The 16,165-nt window shown below is 43.6% G+C and overlaps 2 protein-coding genes across 9 annotated transcripts in view; both read right to left on the reverse strand.

Annotated features, from left to right (window-relative positions):
* The window catches only part of shot (dystonin-like protein short stop), a 710,700-nt gene that overhangs the window by 83,005 nt on the left and 611,530 nt on the right, over window positions 1-16,165 (reverse strand). The gene's annotated exons all lie outside the window — the stretch shown is intronic.
* The window catches only part of Br140 (bromodomain-containing protein 140), a 61,570-nt gene that overhangs the window by 39,619 nt on the left and 5,786 nt on the right, over window positions 1-16,165 (reverse strand). For 3 of the 6 annotated variants that reach the window (XM_037415336.2, XM_037415339.2, XM_075874381.1), the window contains exons 2-4: window positions 11,600-12,655; window positions 5,859-6,434; window positions 573-761 (exon numbers count right to left, since the gene is read on the reverse strand). In XM_037415336.2, the coding sequence (XP_037271233.2) occupies window positions 573-761; window positions 5,859-6,434; window positions 11,600-12,655 (1,821 nt within the window). The remainder of the gene's footprint in view (window positions 1-572; window positions 762-5,858; window positions 6,435-11,599; window positions 12,656-16,165) is intronic. The other 3 variants (XM_037415337.2, XM_037415338.2, XM_037415340.2) reach the window with 3 other exon arrangements.

Genomic DNA, 16,165 nt, shown 5'->3' on the forward strand with positions numbered 1-16,165 from the left:
AGGATTCAAGCTGCCTGATTGCAGAATAATCATGTATTTAATTACATGCTAATTAACATAAATTAATGAAAAATCAAACAAAACAACCCATTAATTTATCTTATTTATTGGAATGTAATACTGAGTGACTTAGAATTATGCCATATGAATTTAATGCATCATAATTCGTGCCTGACGGAGATATGTGTTGAACCTGCAGATGAATAAAACTTAAAAAGAAAAGGGAATCAATGAATACATATGCGATAATATTAAAAACAAGAAAGCAGCAGAAATCATGACTGGGGTGGTTTGAAAGGGTCCTCCGAAGCAAATTAACTTTGGTGCGTGTGTGCACAGAAGACTGCATTTTCACTGGAAATCGCTTTGCTTGCTAATGCAAATGCTCCTCGCCACTAAAGCGTTTGACACACTGTGCAGGGTATTTTCGAACAATGCTTGAAAAGAACTGAAAGGCTGTACGTGGTGTGGAACGAAGGATGTACGATTGCCACTACCATCATTGTTAGCCGAATGCCTTTCATGAAGACCTCCAAGACACATTCTGCAGCCAGAATGAGCGCAGCACTCACTTGCTCACGCATCTTGACTGCGGCTTTGTAGTAGAGCGTGTCACGTGAATTGTACGTCATACAGTTATCAATGATTAGGTGGAAGTCAGCTTCGAAGTCTTTTAAGCTGGAATACTCGTGCCGCTTCAGCTTTTGCTCCATTGTCCAGAAGTCCATTGGTTTCTGAATGTAGTTCAGGTAGTCGGGGACCTGTGAAAAACCAATTCAGAATGTGGGCTCAACTTGCCACTTGCTTGGAAGGCATTGTACACGTTGCTTAGGTTCAGGCTTGGGCTAATTGATTCATGCCTATAACAAGAAAAAAAAACATCGCAAAATTCTGATGGTGCATGCGCAAGATGAAAGTATGACAACAGGCCTGTGCGAAATTCTGATGGGACACACACAACCTTCTTCATCTTGTGTGTGTCCCACCAAAATTTCGCACAGTTTTTTGTCCCGTGTTATATCATTGTACGTTGAAGTGGCTCTTACTACTAGACTACATCCTACAACAATACAGACCTTGTTTCTGCCTGCTAAAACTGAATGTCAAACTGCTCCCAGAGTAACACTTGTGCCACTTGTGCGCAAGAAACAACGGTGCTCTGCTTTGAGCGAATATTTTCCTTGTGTCCCAACAAGCTTTGCTATCAAATCACAGTTATTGTATATTAAATGCAAAGCCCAGAAGCAACATGGTGCTTCCCATGTCAAATTGAATTTCGCTGTAGTGCAACTAAGGAACAACATAAGATTTGTTAAAAGACGTGAAAAATGTTTCTACAAGACAGAACCAACTGTACTGCGCAAGCGCAAGCTTTACAATGGACAGTACGCATTGCTCATTTGAATCGGTTCTATCAAATGCATTAATGAACGGAATTAAGGTGAATGCCGCTTCATATGCTCAGGCACTGCACCACACAAATGGCATTAAATCTTAAGACGTTGATGCTATTTTTGGTGCCCATGTGACACACGCAGAGGTCAGCAAACACGAAGATTGTGCCATCCGCAATTATGGCATACATCTGGCGTGCACGTGCAAGGCCCCCACCAAAAAAGCAGGAGAAATATGCGGGGTTCCCTTTCACATTCCGAACACAAAAAAGTGGAAGCCAAATATTCTGAGCACTACGTTTCAAAAAGCGCTGAAAAACAACCAGGCAGCAAATGCTCCTTTCTTTTTCAGAGGGTCTGACTTCTGTTGCTGCTAAAGAGTCTGACGTAGGCATTTGAAAGGGCACAGTCTCAATTGCATAAAAACTGTCACTTCGGTATTGAAGTCACTGTGCTCTAAGGCTTTTTCACACTCTGCTGAATTAGGTAAATATTTCTTCATTCTGGCAGAAGTGCTTCCTCATTAAAAAAAAAAAGAGGGAGTGGTGGTAGAAGGGTGGTGGTACAGCTGCACTTTCCCACAGGAAGTGCGGCACCCAACCCCCCCTTGTGCAGCTTTCAGCGACTCTGCTGCATGTGTTCTCACTACGTGAAGACAGCTTGATGCTGTCGGCTAATCTGCCCAGATTAAGTGCAGCATATGGCCTTCTGTTCTCATGCCTGCAGGAGGTTGGCAAGAATATACTTCAGCTCCTTTATAACCGATAATTCACTATATGAACAATCATTGTATCAAGGTTTGACTGTAAGCAGCAGAAGTGAAAAGTAGTCTCGTGTGATCGATACAATGTAAAGAGTGTACGTAGAACATTTATAATAAATTTTTGGACATAAACTCACTTTCATGTGAGATTTGACTTTGTAGTAATGCAGAAAAGAAGTGGCAATTTAAGGGTTAGTTTTTTTTTTTGTTAGACACAATATTAATGAGAACTAACAGACAATGATCCCAAGGAATGTATAGCGGATCCTGTTACCAGTAATGTAAATGTAAATGAGAAGAAATAAAATGAGACGAAAAGATAGCTTGCCGCTGGCAGGGACCAAATCTGTGAGCTTCGAATACCGCATCCGAAGCTCTACCAGCTGAGCTGCAGTGGCGGTCATTCCCCCATCCACTTTATATACAGGTTGTGCAACGTAACTTTAGCCAGAGTTTAAAAATATGCCGGAACAAGTAATTACGACACGACCAAATGCATGTTGCTCACCGTTGCCTGGAGTTAGTCAAACAATTTTTTGTGTTCTTAAATGTTGTTTAATTAAATCTGATTAATTAACTAATCTTTGAAGGAACGAAGATGGATAAAAAATTCCTGTGAGAATGTTGTAGATGGGTTTGGAAAACGTCCAAATAGATAGTTTTTAACTTTATATCTGTTAAGTATTAGTGTTTTTCTGCTAATAACAAATGCCCATGAAATAAAACAAACACGTGACAAATCCGCTCGCGCGTCAGTTCGCACGATGATTCTAGTGCTCCCTAACGTTCCGCTTACGAACAACACGCTTTGCTCGCACCGGTTCATGACAGCGATAAGCAGTCACAACGGTTATCGTTTTTGTGGTCGATAGCAAAACGTGTTCATCGTAAAGCCACCACCATCGTTGTGGCCCTGCCGAGACAGCACAATAGGGCAAATGCTATGATCGTTCGTATGCGGAATATTAGGGAGCACTAGAATCTTTGTGCACACTGGCGTTCGAGCGGATTTGTTGTGGGGTATATTTTGTATTTTGCGGGCATTTGTAATTAGCAGGAAAACACTATAGAAATGAAGTTCAAAACTGTCTAATCAGATGTTTTGCAAATCGATCTACAACTTTCTCACTGAAATTTTTCATCTACATTCGTTCCTTCAAAAGTTAGTTATTAAACAATCAAATTAAAGAATATTTGAGAAAAAAAAAAATAGTCTGGCTAACTCCAGGCACCGCCTTCTCTACTTTTATCAGTGCCCAGGTGAACGCTCTCTTTGCCTCCACCAGCCGCTGCCGCATGGTGGCACTGTGCAAGTAGACTACGGGATGCTGGCGCTGAACGGCTGCACGTATTAAGAAGCTCGCAAGTTCGTGTTTTCATGCGAGTTAATTTGCAGTTGTGCTTCTTGACGACTTTCACGGATGCAGGGAGGATGAAAAGTAACACGAACATAGCGGCGCGCTGTTTTCACCAGGCTCTGTCAGGCCGTGCTACAAGTTCGATATACGCGTTCATGTTTTATAGCATTCGCGTTTTATTTTCTCTTTCAAGCTATTGCAACGTCATCATTTGCATGCGTCAGTATATAATACTGCTGTGTACCACTCCAAATCTCTGACGGAAAAAAATCAGATTGTTTTTTTTTTTTTTCTCATTAGTTAAAAAAAACTCACCGGTCTTTTTATGGATTCACCTGAGATGACTGAAAGGCAAAAACTATCCTAGTTTTCTTCCGATTCAATGCACTAAATGTTTCCTACTTCCCTCCAGGATATTTCTGCACTCAATATGGTTTTCTTACTGCCACAAGGATTAGAGCCCCTCAGCTGCTTATGCACTACCCTCATGATCGGCTAATTTCAACCAAGCGAAGATGTTATATCACCAAATTGAACATGCAGCACCAAGAGAACAACGAAGAACACATGCAGCAAGATAAAAAAGACGAGGTTTTCTTCCGATCAGTTTGCCAGTGTCCTGGTACAATTAAAGTGAGTTTCCTGTATTCAACTGCTGCTGTTCCTGCATTGTGACAATATGATGCGGTAAAGTTACGTGACCTTCGGATACGTCACAAACATTTATGATATGTGACTTTACATGATGACGTTTTCACGTAACGATGATTTCTTGTAACACTCGTGTTCACGCGCCGACGCAAAAAGACGCCGGATGCCTCCGACAATCAATTTTCGCTTTTGATGAGGAATTCAAAGCTATTGCATTAATGCACAATACAGATGTAGTTCCAGAAATTGCAGCTTCCACTGGTGTTTGGGGAAGTGTGCTTCCAGTAATAAGGCTGAACAATTGGTCTCCTAATAAATTTTTGTACTACACACTAATATGTAGCCGTCATTTACAACCCGAGTATTTTATAGATTATAAGTAGTCGCAGCTGAAGACTACCCGTCATAATTCGTATCACTAAATGGTAGTGCACTGCATCACAACAGCCAACAAATAAGTCTATCAGTAACAACGCTGCCTCGCGATCACTGCCGTGTGTAACACTAACATTACACCCCGAAGCTGAATGGGAGCCCATCGGCAGCACACAGCCATTTGGCCTCTACTCTGCTCGCTAGCGAATTAAGAGGCCAGAGGGAGGAAGAAAGAAACAGCTGAGCAACAACAGTCCGTCCATGAATACACAAACAAGCTCAAGCAACTGACCACAGGCCACATTTTTCATGCCTGTCACCTTGGCTCAAGTTGAGAGTCAGCATTCGACTTCAAACTTTTACAGCGCCTGTTCAAAACATAAGCAATGATCAGAGGAAGCGCGCCGCATATAAAGCTGTTCTTGTTTATCATACGATGATTTCATTGTTTAAGCTCTCAAATGGTGAAATCACCTGCCATAAGTCCTTATTTACTGACACTTGCTTTTTCTCGGTGGCAACACATGTAATGCTTTGCAAAGGGAACAGATAATGACCTATATCCCTGGAAGCAGTCTAGTAGCATTTTGTGCTATTTAGTGCATGAATCCAGGCTTGCACATAATGTCCTAAGCCACTAGAAAGTAGATGCACCGGGGAACATTAGGCACCCAAGCTTCTAATATTAGCTCCTGGCAAAGGCTTCTCTCAAAAAATCGACTTTCAGTTAGTCGAAAAAGCAACTCTCAGTCAAGCGAACGCCACGGTGATAAAACGATCTTCCGCCGATTACTGACATGAGCTATCTGGTATCGGCCTTGTAGACGACGTGCAAGCGCCTCGATCAAGTAGTTGCAAACGACACATGCCTTTGAAATGAGCTGGGTGTCCAGAACAACAAGTGCTTCACAATTATCGCTTTCAAGTTTCCACTACACTTTAAACATTGCGAACTCAGCCGAAAACCGAGCCGTATAGCAGTTTCGAATGCAGCCGCAGCATTCGTTTGAGCGAGAGACGACGCAGCGGCATCTCTACTCCAGTTGCGGCACCTGTCGACAAAATGCTGCACCAGCACCACCGACGGCCGCTTCCCATTGAAATCCGCTCCTTCACCCGGACACTGAAAAAATAAAGGAGGCGCTGCTCCAGGCAACGCCTCCTTTATATGTCATTACGACGCAACCAAACATGTGTTTGATAGCGTCGTAATTACGTGTTCTCGCATAATTTTAAACTCTGGCTAAAGTTACGTGGGACAACCTGTATGTGCACTTGCAGTGTGTTAGGCAGCGCTAGGCGTGATGGCGGCTGTACCTCACTGAGGTTGACTGGCTGTGCAAAGATGTCCGTCGGATCGAGTTCGCGCAGCTGGGTAAGCAGGCGGCTCAGAAGCACGTCACGCGGGCACAGCAGCAGCTCGGTGGCCAGCTGATGGAGGCGCAGCTGCTCGCGCTTGAGCTTCTCGCGCTTGCGCATCAGCTCGACGAGCAGGCGTGCACGCTCCAGATCCTGTCGCAGCCGTTGCCAGAACTTTAGCTGCTCGCGCAGCCCACCACCGGCCTCGTCGGCATCTCGAAGCTCCCCACCTCGTCGGCCACCACCACCAGGGTGCGCCATCTGCAACCGCCGCAGCAAGGGCACGCCGTTGCGAGACTGCCGCTTGAGGGTCCAGTAGCCCAGCAGGCGTTCGAGGAATGCCTGCTTGCGAGCTAGCGTCGTCAGTGTGGCTATCTTGGCCAGCCGGTCACTGGGCAGCATGGGAATCGACACGACTGGTACGGCCGATCGCTTCTCAGCCAGGATCTTGCGTGCCTTGCGCATTTTCTCCCGCGACTGCGCCTTGGCCTGAGCCTTGCGCACCACGTCCGCCTTGTCCCCACTCTCGGAACCCTGCAATGCATTTGTGAATGTGGGAAATAGTCGGGCAATTCTTTGAAAAGGTCCCAACCAATAACAAAACAGTGATGTAAACATTTACAGAGGTACTATCAACAGCAAAAGTTTGGGGCTCATAAAATTCTCGATAAAGCTAAGTTCCTACTTTGTCTGGGAATGCAATTTCAAAATAAATGTTTCATACTGCACTTGGCATTCCGACCTATACAGTCACCAGCTTGATTACAAGCATTAAGCACTGATATTGCAAAAATTCACATTTGTTGGGGATTCAATGCCCAGCAAATTTTTGCTCTTTAGAGTACATCAAGGAGTACAGAAATGATCTCTCCTAATGTAAAGTCATACAAAAGCTCTGCTCCCAAATAACACCTTTGCAGCTAAATGAAAGAATTAATGCACAGTCTGATGTTTTTGAGTGAGATGGTGATATAGCTATTTCACTAAAGCATCCTTACAGTTTGAATTACGTGCTCCAAGATATTCTCTATTTCTGGTCTAGATTTCCACGAAGGCTTTGTTACAAAACGAATCACTTACAAGGTTCTCTTCATTCAAGAACCCTGAAGCACTTTTTCTTGCAATTATATGGTCACCACCCTCAACTGGTTTTTGCAATCAGCGTCACAGTCATTGTCATGTAAAACTATATCCTAACAGTTTCGGCTGGTCTACCAGCCGAAACTGTTAGGATTAATAATTATTTTATCTTTTTGTTTCCAACACTGCACTATTCTCGAAGGTTATAGTAGTATATATATATATATATATATATATAAGGGAAAGAAGTGTATACCTAAGGGCTCGTTTTTCCGTGTTTTTAACACAATAATAATGAGATATAACAGACAGTAATGCCAAGGAATGTACAGGGGAAGTTATTAACATTAATGGAATGTAAATAAGAAGAAAGAAAAGTGGATGAAAAAATTACCAACTGTAAGCAGGAATCGAACCTATCGTAGGTTCGATTCCTGCTTACAGTTGGTAATTTTTTCATCCACTTTTCTTTCTTCTTATTTACATTCCATTAATGTTAATAACTTCCCCTGTACATTCCTTGCATTACTGTCTGTTATATCTCATATATATATATATATATATATATATATATATATATATATATATATATATATATATATATATATATATATATATATATATATATATATATATATATATATATATATATATATATATTGTCATGTGATGTGCTTGCTCAAGAAAGACGATGGCAGTTGTGCATGTGCCACGAAAGACTACGAAATGGACGAAAAAGAAGAACTCGCTTGCGCGTTTTCATTAAAAAGATTGACCTGCTTCTGGTGTCTCAATCTCTGCAACAAGACCTCTGTTGTCACGTCGTGACAATGTATATATATATATATACACACACACACATATATATAAATATAAAGAGACAAAGAAAAATACTTTAGAAAAAATATTTTCTGACACAAAATCGAACAGGTGACCTTGGCAACGCACGGCGTAAGATAGCACATGTGCTTCAGCATACTTTTTAAGTATAACATTTATCGCTAGCGGAATGCTGAACTGGGTGGCATTTCAGAGTGTTCTCTACATTACCAACAAGATGTCACGAAGGTCGTGCATGAGAAGACCGTGCCCTGCTTGTTGCTTTGCGTGCGATCGTCTACGATGTATACTTTGCCCTAGTAGGCGTGATTGCCCTTGTGCACATTTGCTTATCTTGTGATGGGGGCGGTTTGAACTATTCGGCTTTCACTGAAGAAGACTACGTTGAAGTTGCTGAGCGCACAGAGGTCCCTTCGCGAAAGAAGCGCGCTGTTCAAACTCAGTGAAGTAACAACTGTGGCACTTTGTTTGAGCCCGTCCGGTGTGCACATGTGCATGCATTTTGTGCATCCTTTGTGTTTGAGTAGTGCGAGCTGTGAACATTGTTAGCTTGTGCTCACCCTGCGTATGTTCTTTTCGTGCATTCGTTGTGCTTGAGAAGCAAGATGCACGTTTTGATCTGCTTACAATTCTTCGCGCATGATATTTATAATTGTTGCTATAACATTCATTGCTTTGCCCTTTTGCCAAGACTGACATTTTTTTCTTTGGTAAATGATGAATAAGCCCCCCTGATCATTTGACTACTGTGCCATGAACAGATCAGCTAAATGTTATGTATTTAGGATCGAAAAGGGCCTATAATTTCACCTAGTACTTTTGTTTGGGAACATTGGGCGATGGCAAGATATGGAAAGACAACACAAACACAAGTGTTATTTATCAGTTCTGATCTTCTGTGTATGTCTAGTCTATGCAATTAGTTCAAGCTAGTTGGTGCTGTAAAGCTCTTAAAACTTCTAGCACAGTTTCAGGCCTACAATGATAAGTAACATTACAGACCACATGCACTAGTTTTACTAATTGGCAACTAAACTCTGATGCCAGACACTTTGAGTAAGTACACAGAGCACACAGAAACAAAAATTTACTCCAATTAAATAACAGAGCTGGACTGTAGCATCAATACTGAGCTGTCTTTAATAAAGATTAACGTAATGAAACTGTCCCTCACTTATGCTGGTACAATGATAATTATGCATGAGCAGTGACTTCAGCCTTACAATATAACCCCATAATGTTTAGTATATAGGAAGCTTTAAACCCATTTGAACAAAAATTATTATATGTTCTGCATTTACAAATGAGTCTACATCAAGCTGAGAAGCATACCACAACTTTTGTTCATCTTATTTTGATTCTGTACTCATTCCAGGTTATTCTGATGTGCTTAATTGCATCATAACTCTCTCAGTTTAGGCAGACTATAGCTCCTATAGGCTCCAAAAATGGCACCTAGGATTTAAAATCTACGTATCGTACCAGGAAAAAAAAACATTTGCATATTTGAAATGAACACACGAACGTAGATGACCCAGCAACTTACTGTTGTTGGTTTTAAAAAGGTGTACAATCATTTCATTTCACAGTATAAATATGTGGGCTAGAAATTTGCAGAATAAGAAAGAAACTTCAGAAATACGTAGCGTGAAATGGGACAAAAATAGGTAAGTGTTAACAAAACAAACCTGACAAAATTTTCAAACCCAAGACATTAGTGTTGTACCTTTTTTTTTTTTACTTCCATAGGCACCTCTAACCGAGTATTGGTGGCAAATGCGAGCTTGTCCATATTTTGATATTGATCCTGTTTCACTCTGCATTTTGATGCTACCTTATTACAACTCGTATTAAAGTGATGCCAAAAATTATTATATAATTAATGATGCTCGCATCAATTATACATGTCGTTAGAGCACCTACATTTCAATTTCAATGAATACCATACATAGGTCTATTTAACAAAGCATAAAAGTAACAAAGATACTTTTCTTTCTAGGTTTCTTAAAAAAGAAAGGTCACAAAGGAAAATTTTTTTGGGGTCCTTTGATAGGCAGGAGGATATGGCAATGTGGTTAATGAGCACAAGCGAGGATAGTTGATATTCGGGTAAAAAATGAAGCGGGTTGGTTCACCTGAGTGAGGCAAGAAGCAGTGGTCTGGATTGAAGGGTTGGGAATTACGGCCAAGGATGACAGGGTTAAGCAGGGTGATGAACATAAAGAGGTCATGACATGGTCACCCAACAATTTGTGGTTTTCAGCGAAAAGTAGACCCTCCACGATGGTCTAGAGGCTAAGGCACTAGACTGCTAACCCGCAGGTCGTAGTATCGAATCCTGGCCTTAGCAGGCGCATTTTCGATGAGGTGAAAATGCTTGAGGCCCGTGTACTTAGATTTAGGTGCACGTTAAAGAACCCCACATGGTTGAAATTTCCGGAGCCCTCCACAATGACGTCTCTCATAATCAATATTGTGGTTTTGGGATGTTAAGTCTCAACAATTATTAGTATTACCAGCAAAAAGTAGGGGCCTATTTTGCCTATGCAGATAAGATGAAAAGTGGGCCATAAAACATTGCAAAACAAGCTCTAGAAGCCACCGGCTGTGAAACCCCGTTTCGCCATGCTTTCAGCCACTTCAAATCATTAAATTTTGCTGTTAAGCAGAAAGAAGCTCGAGTATCTCAATAATCGCAGCTGACCACAGAACAATATAATTCGCTGGCATGCAGATGCTTGCACACCAACCTGCTCATTACATCATGGTTTGCAAATGTGCCAGTGTTGCGAGACATTTAGGCTGCTTGTGTATTTATTAGAAAAGTGCTCGACCCAATGTGCTAAAATTTTGCCACCTTATTGCTTAATACACAAGGATCAATCCACATAACCAGGTTATGATTGAAAATTGGGTGCCATGGCCCCTTTAAGAAATTTGCAGGCATAAAATGAATTGCATCAGAAGGGACCATTGGGTGAGTTGGTGTGCTTCCATCTTGAACAAATATTAGCTTGCCAAAAACGGGGACGAGAAAAGACAAACTACAGCTTTGTAGCTTGTCTGGCGGTGAGCATAAAGGTGGCATCATGTTGATAACGATAGTAACGCTGAGAACAACAAACTGGGGCAGAACTTACGGCACCAGCGTTAAACATTTGACAGCTGGTAGTTATGCTCATCGAAAGCACGTTGAAATATTCTTGATAGAAATAGTAGGTCCCGAGGCGAATCCCTTTTTAAGACAAGGCCCATTCCACGTTTGCAAAAGATGTGTTGCGAAGTCCCTTAGATCATTCCCATTAAAGTAGCACAAATAGAGAATGACACAAGCTGCGACTGTAGGGTGTACTGCAGTGCAAAAAGAAAGTAGACTCAAAAACTTGTCCCCAGGTATTGCAGCGCCACCTGTTAAACAGAAGGTCCTGCCATGAGTTTTTTTTTTTTTTTTCAGTCTTTATGGAAGAAATCTTAAAGCTGGCCCATGCATGCACTTTCACTACTATTGATATACCAGGCCATCACCATTAGATGTGTTTTGTCATTATTTTGCTCGCATAAAACTGTGAAATCATGGAATTTTCGCATGTAAAGCTTTACACTCTTGACAATGTAAAGAAGGGTACTTCAAAGTCACATACGGTGAAAGTCCTTTCCCAATTTTGGGGCCTCTTTCAAGGACATGCCACACCAATGCCGCAGAACAAGGATCAGTGCATGGGGGTGCTAGCAGGGTTAGCGCTGCATGCAGCAAAAGCAGGAGTGAGGGTAAGGGTTACCGGGCAGTGGGAGCTTGCTGGCAGGCGGTGCGGGGGGGTGGCCGGCGGCGAGCTACTCACGGGCGCGGCAGGTGCGTGAACGTCGCAATAAGCCGCCTTGCGCACATGCAGTCCTGTGGCTTCCTCGAGGCGCATGTAGAGGCCCGCCTGCTGGGCACAGGTCACGTGAAAGGCAGTATAGCAGTTCGCCCGGTGACACTGGATGCAAGCGCCGACGCCACGCTGCTTGCAGATGTAGCAGGTGAGCTTCCAACGGGCGGCCGGTATGTTGCCCAGGCTGTCGATGGGCTCGAGGAAGACCGTATTCGCAAAGCACACCTCGGGTACCCAGAGAGCACACACCACATGTGCCCAGCGGCCATCGTCCGTCTGCTTGAAGGCCCCGCCTTTGTTGGGGCAGAGCACACAGTCCACGGCACGCGATGGTGACTGCAGACACCGGCGGCACAGCCACTGGCCTTCAGGAATGTAGGGCACGCCGTAGCACTCCTGGTGCACCGCAAGGTTGCACATGTCACAGAACAGGATTGCATTTGAGTTCTGGCACTCGCCATCACTGCAGATGGCACACACAGCATCCTCATCGATGGGCGGCCCCAGATCACGACCGCTCGTCTGACTCTGGAAGTAGGACTCTTTTTCGAGACGGTCCATGAGCAGCTCAAACGTATCGCAGCTTACTTCACCAAGACCCTCGGCGCGCCGTCGGCTGTTCATCAGCTGCAGCCAGGCACAGTCCTCCTCGTCCATGTCGTATTCCACAGCCTCGTCAAGCTCCTCAACAGAACGTTCCATAAAGCGGTAGTACGAAGCGGGTCTTGGGGGCGCGTCGGGGGGGTCGTAGTCTGGCACCAACCGGAAGGACGCCTCGGGCAGTTTGGCTTTTGCACTGGCGGCAGTGGGCTCTGGCTCGCTCGCGGCCTCGGGCTCTGCAGCGACCAGATCCAACGGCTCGCAGATGTTGATGCGGTGTAGGCAGCCATCAAGGTCCACCTCCACGATCTTCTGCAGGGCACCGCAAAGCATCGCATTACTAGGCGAGCTTACGGGAGAGGACTGACCGCGCATGGAAACAAAAGACGGGAAATGCACCATAAAGGACCAGACACGTACAGAACAAGTTATGACACACTCAATCCCTCAAGGCGTGATTTTATAGTGTCTTGTTGTGCATGCACAACTAAGACAGTGGGCACTTGACTGCAGCGCCAACTTTGTCAAAGGACAAGAGAACCAAGGTATAAGGAAGGCATACACATACGCTCACTCTTCGTGCCTTAATTCTTCTCTCCTTTCGTTCAGCTCGCGCTGCAACTAAGTGCCCTAAATGACCCACCAGCAAGCCCAATTAGCGAGTCTCGTTAAATCAAAGGGCCACACAATACAATCCTTGAAAAGTGAATATAGCTCTAAAGTTGATTTAGCACTTCCAGGGCTTGTGGAGGTCCTATCATCCCTTGTAATGTCGTTTGCGCCATGTGGCACCCACGTGTTTCGTGGATAGGCCGCATTTAGTGTTCACAACTATCGAGCGGTAGGTGGCGTGCTCGCGAGTGTTTTATCACCAGTATCACCGTCGTGGTTAGCATGGTAGCACCAGCAGTGGCACCTGGTGGCAATTCCGGGTGGCGGCACAGGACACACTGGTGAGCCTCTTTGGCGTGTGACGGTTGCAGTGAGCGGTTGTCTCGCCCGTGAGGATGGCACCCCGGGTCGTCGCTCGCAGGCCCTCATGGTGAGTGGAGCGTTGGTGTTGCCACCTTGTGTTTTTATGTTGTTGAGTGTTGTGGAATATTGTGTAAGGTTGTTTTAGCGTGTTGATCACAACTGATGTATTTTGATTCGGCTGACGGCTCGTCATTCTAAAATAAATGTGTTCCTTGGTTTGATCCGACCCTGTTTGCTGTCTCCATTTGTTCCGAGAGCGCATGCTCATTTGGAGACCCCGTAGTAAGCCACATGGGTGCAACATAGCGTGTGCCACATGTTGTACTGGTGATCGACTCAGTCTTGCCTCAGAAAGGGTAAACCGCAACACGCAACAGCAGTGCTTGGTGTCATGCCACTGTGGGTCTGCCAAAAAAACAAGAAGATGTACAGTGTTGCAGAAACAATGTCAACTGGCTGCATTGAAGGTCAGTGTTACACACACCAAGGCTCGGCAAAAATACTGTGAAATCATATTGTTACGTGATACAAATCAGCGAAGTATATGAAATACAGATACCAAACGCTACTGCAATTGTTGTATCCGATACTAATGTGAAATCTTAAGCAAGCGCCTCCTTCCCATTTTCAGGGAGATTTGAACATGCTTCAATGACCGAGAAAGTGCCCCCCCCCCCCCTCCCCCTTCTTGTCTCGCTATAAATTTTCAACTTGCTCTCTGTTACAGAATCCCGCAGCCCAAAAATCTGTCTTTGGACATGTGCACAATTTCCTTGTACATTTATGTGGCGCTTTGGGGTAACATTCAGAGTTACTATAATTTGTTAGATCACTTGAAAAGCCACCTATACCCTCCGGTTTAATAAAAACAGTAAATGCATGCATATTCAATATAGCGTTTCAATAGAAGTGCAGGCATGCATTGCTCTTAAAGGCTCCTGCACTGCCATCTTGAGTTTTGGTCTGACTCAAAATATTGGCGACTGAGAAAGGGCCCACTCCAAGTCTTGTCCAATTATCTTTCACCAAGAGTGGGGAGCTTGCACAGAATTTCACTATAAACTTTCCAGTTGTGTCTTGGGATACTTGGATACAATCACAAGGTTATCATAGAATTATGTAATGAAGCAAAAATGCCTTTGCCTAAAGATGTGCACTTGAACAGTGTTTCATTTGAATGAAATGTTTGTTAGTAATAAAAAGTTTCATGCTTCTTGCTCAAAGCATATTGGCATAATTATGAATTAACTTAAAGATGTCTGTTTGATATGACACTATGCTGTCGGTAGTTTTTTGTCATTGCTTTTGTAACTGATAGGAGTCACGGCTGTACATGCTGACCAGCAAGCAGGCTGTGATCTAATTACAAGAACTTCAGCAAGGAGCCTTCACATGATTGTGCAAATACTGGTGTGAAGTTTTACCTTGTTCATAAGTGTATCACTGATGACAAAATACCGGATCACCAGACAGGATAGCATCAACACTGGTAGCAACCCATAAAGGGACATAAAGATGCAATTACATTTTATATTCCACTTATCTATTGGTCTAAAGCAGCTGTTACCAACGTACTCACTAGCATGCAATCTGTTAAAAATTTTTTTTTGCTACAAGAAAGCATGTGCACCCCAGACACATCTGAGATGTATCGTAGAGTTGCCAAAAGCATCGCAGGACATCGCCGCTACTGACATGGCTACTTATCGCTCCACCTACCTTGCGATTAGTAGCAGTAAAAAAATCTAGAGGCCATAAAGATGCCCTGCGACACTTTTTGAACATGGCCATAAAACTCTACCGATTGGTAGTTGAGGCTCCCAAGTACATGCGAGCCAAATTTTTTAGTGCAGCACGCGGCCTGGAATTAGCAATCGATTCTTAACATCAACTAAAAATTGCTCTTTCTTCTCTCGACAAATTATGCTACAAGCTCAAAAATCATTTGACATAGCTATTGTGTCAGCCATTGGCTCATTTAGCATGGCGCACTCAGTCGTTACCTGGGCCGCTGCGGAAGGCCACGAGTTGATTGACTGATATGTGAGGTATAAGGTCCCAAAGCGATCATATGACTATGACAGGTGCCATAGTGGAGGGCTCCGAAAATTTCGACGGGAAGGCTGTGAGTTGTCCGCATGTGCACGCACGATCGCACTAAAAAGCCGCATATTTGGAAAAAAAAAGAGAAAAAGTTCTTAAAGGGATCAACATTCAATTTTCATGGTGACATTTTTTTGTTTAGCAGCACGAAAAGCTTACCGGTCAGTCAGTCTAATCACGAAATTTCAAAGTGAAAAACGATGCGAAACATTTGTAATTGGTTTTTCTATCTGCAGCGAATAGGAAGTCGCATACTCGCATGCTGCAAACAGTGAGCTGCACATGTGTGCACTTCGCGCGCATGTGCCACGGCTTGATTTGATCCACCCGAGGCCGCGACGGCAGCACCGCTTTTCACCATGCTACTCCTTTTACGTTGTAAGCAGCACAGAATTGAGCGGGGCTGGGTAATAATATACATACTTTATTTTCAGGAATGGCGCGCATGACAGAGTCAGTCTACGGGACAACGTACAGCAAAGTGATAGACTTTATATTTCATAATCCAGCTTCAATTCTCTTCCGCTAGCCTGCGCCACACGACGGTTTTTGTTACCTTTAAGTATGATTTAAAAATATAAATTTTACTCACAATGCGAAAAGAATGATAAATACTGCAACTATATGTCAGTGTCTTTTCATTTCTACTAGCATCTAATCACACTTTCTGGCCAGTTGTTGGTCCCTTTAAGGTCATGAGGTGCACGTGACGTATTTTGCATCCCCATGCCATCTCTGTCTGCTTGGCTTTCAGCGCTTTAGTCAGGACGAGAGAATGCAATTGCAGCGTGCAAC

The sequence above is a fragment of the Rhipicephalus microplus genome, chromosome 9, assembly GCF_043290135.1.
Source record: "Rhipicephalus microplus isolate Deutch F79 chromosome 9, USDA_Rmic, whole genome shotgun sequence".
In the NCBI taxonomy this organism is placed as follows: Eukaryota; Metazoa; Arthropoda; class Arachnida; order Ixodida; family Ixodidae; genus Rhipicephalus; species Rhipicephalus microplus.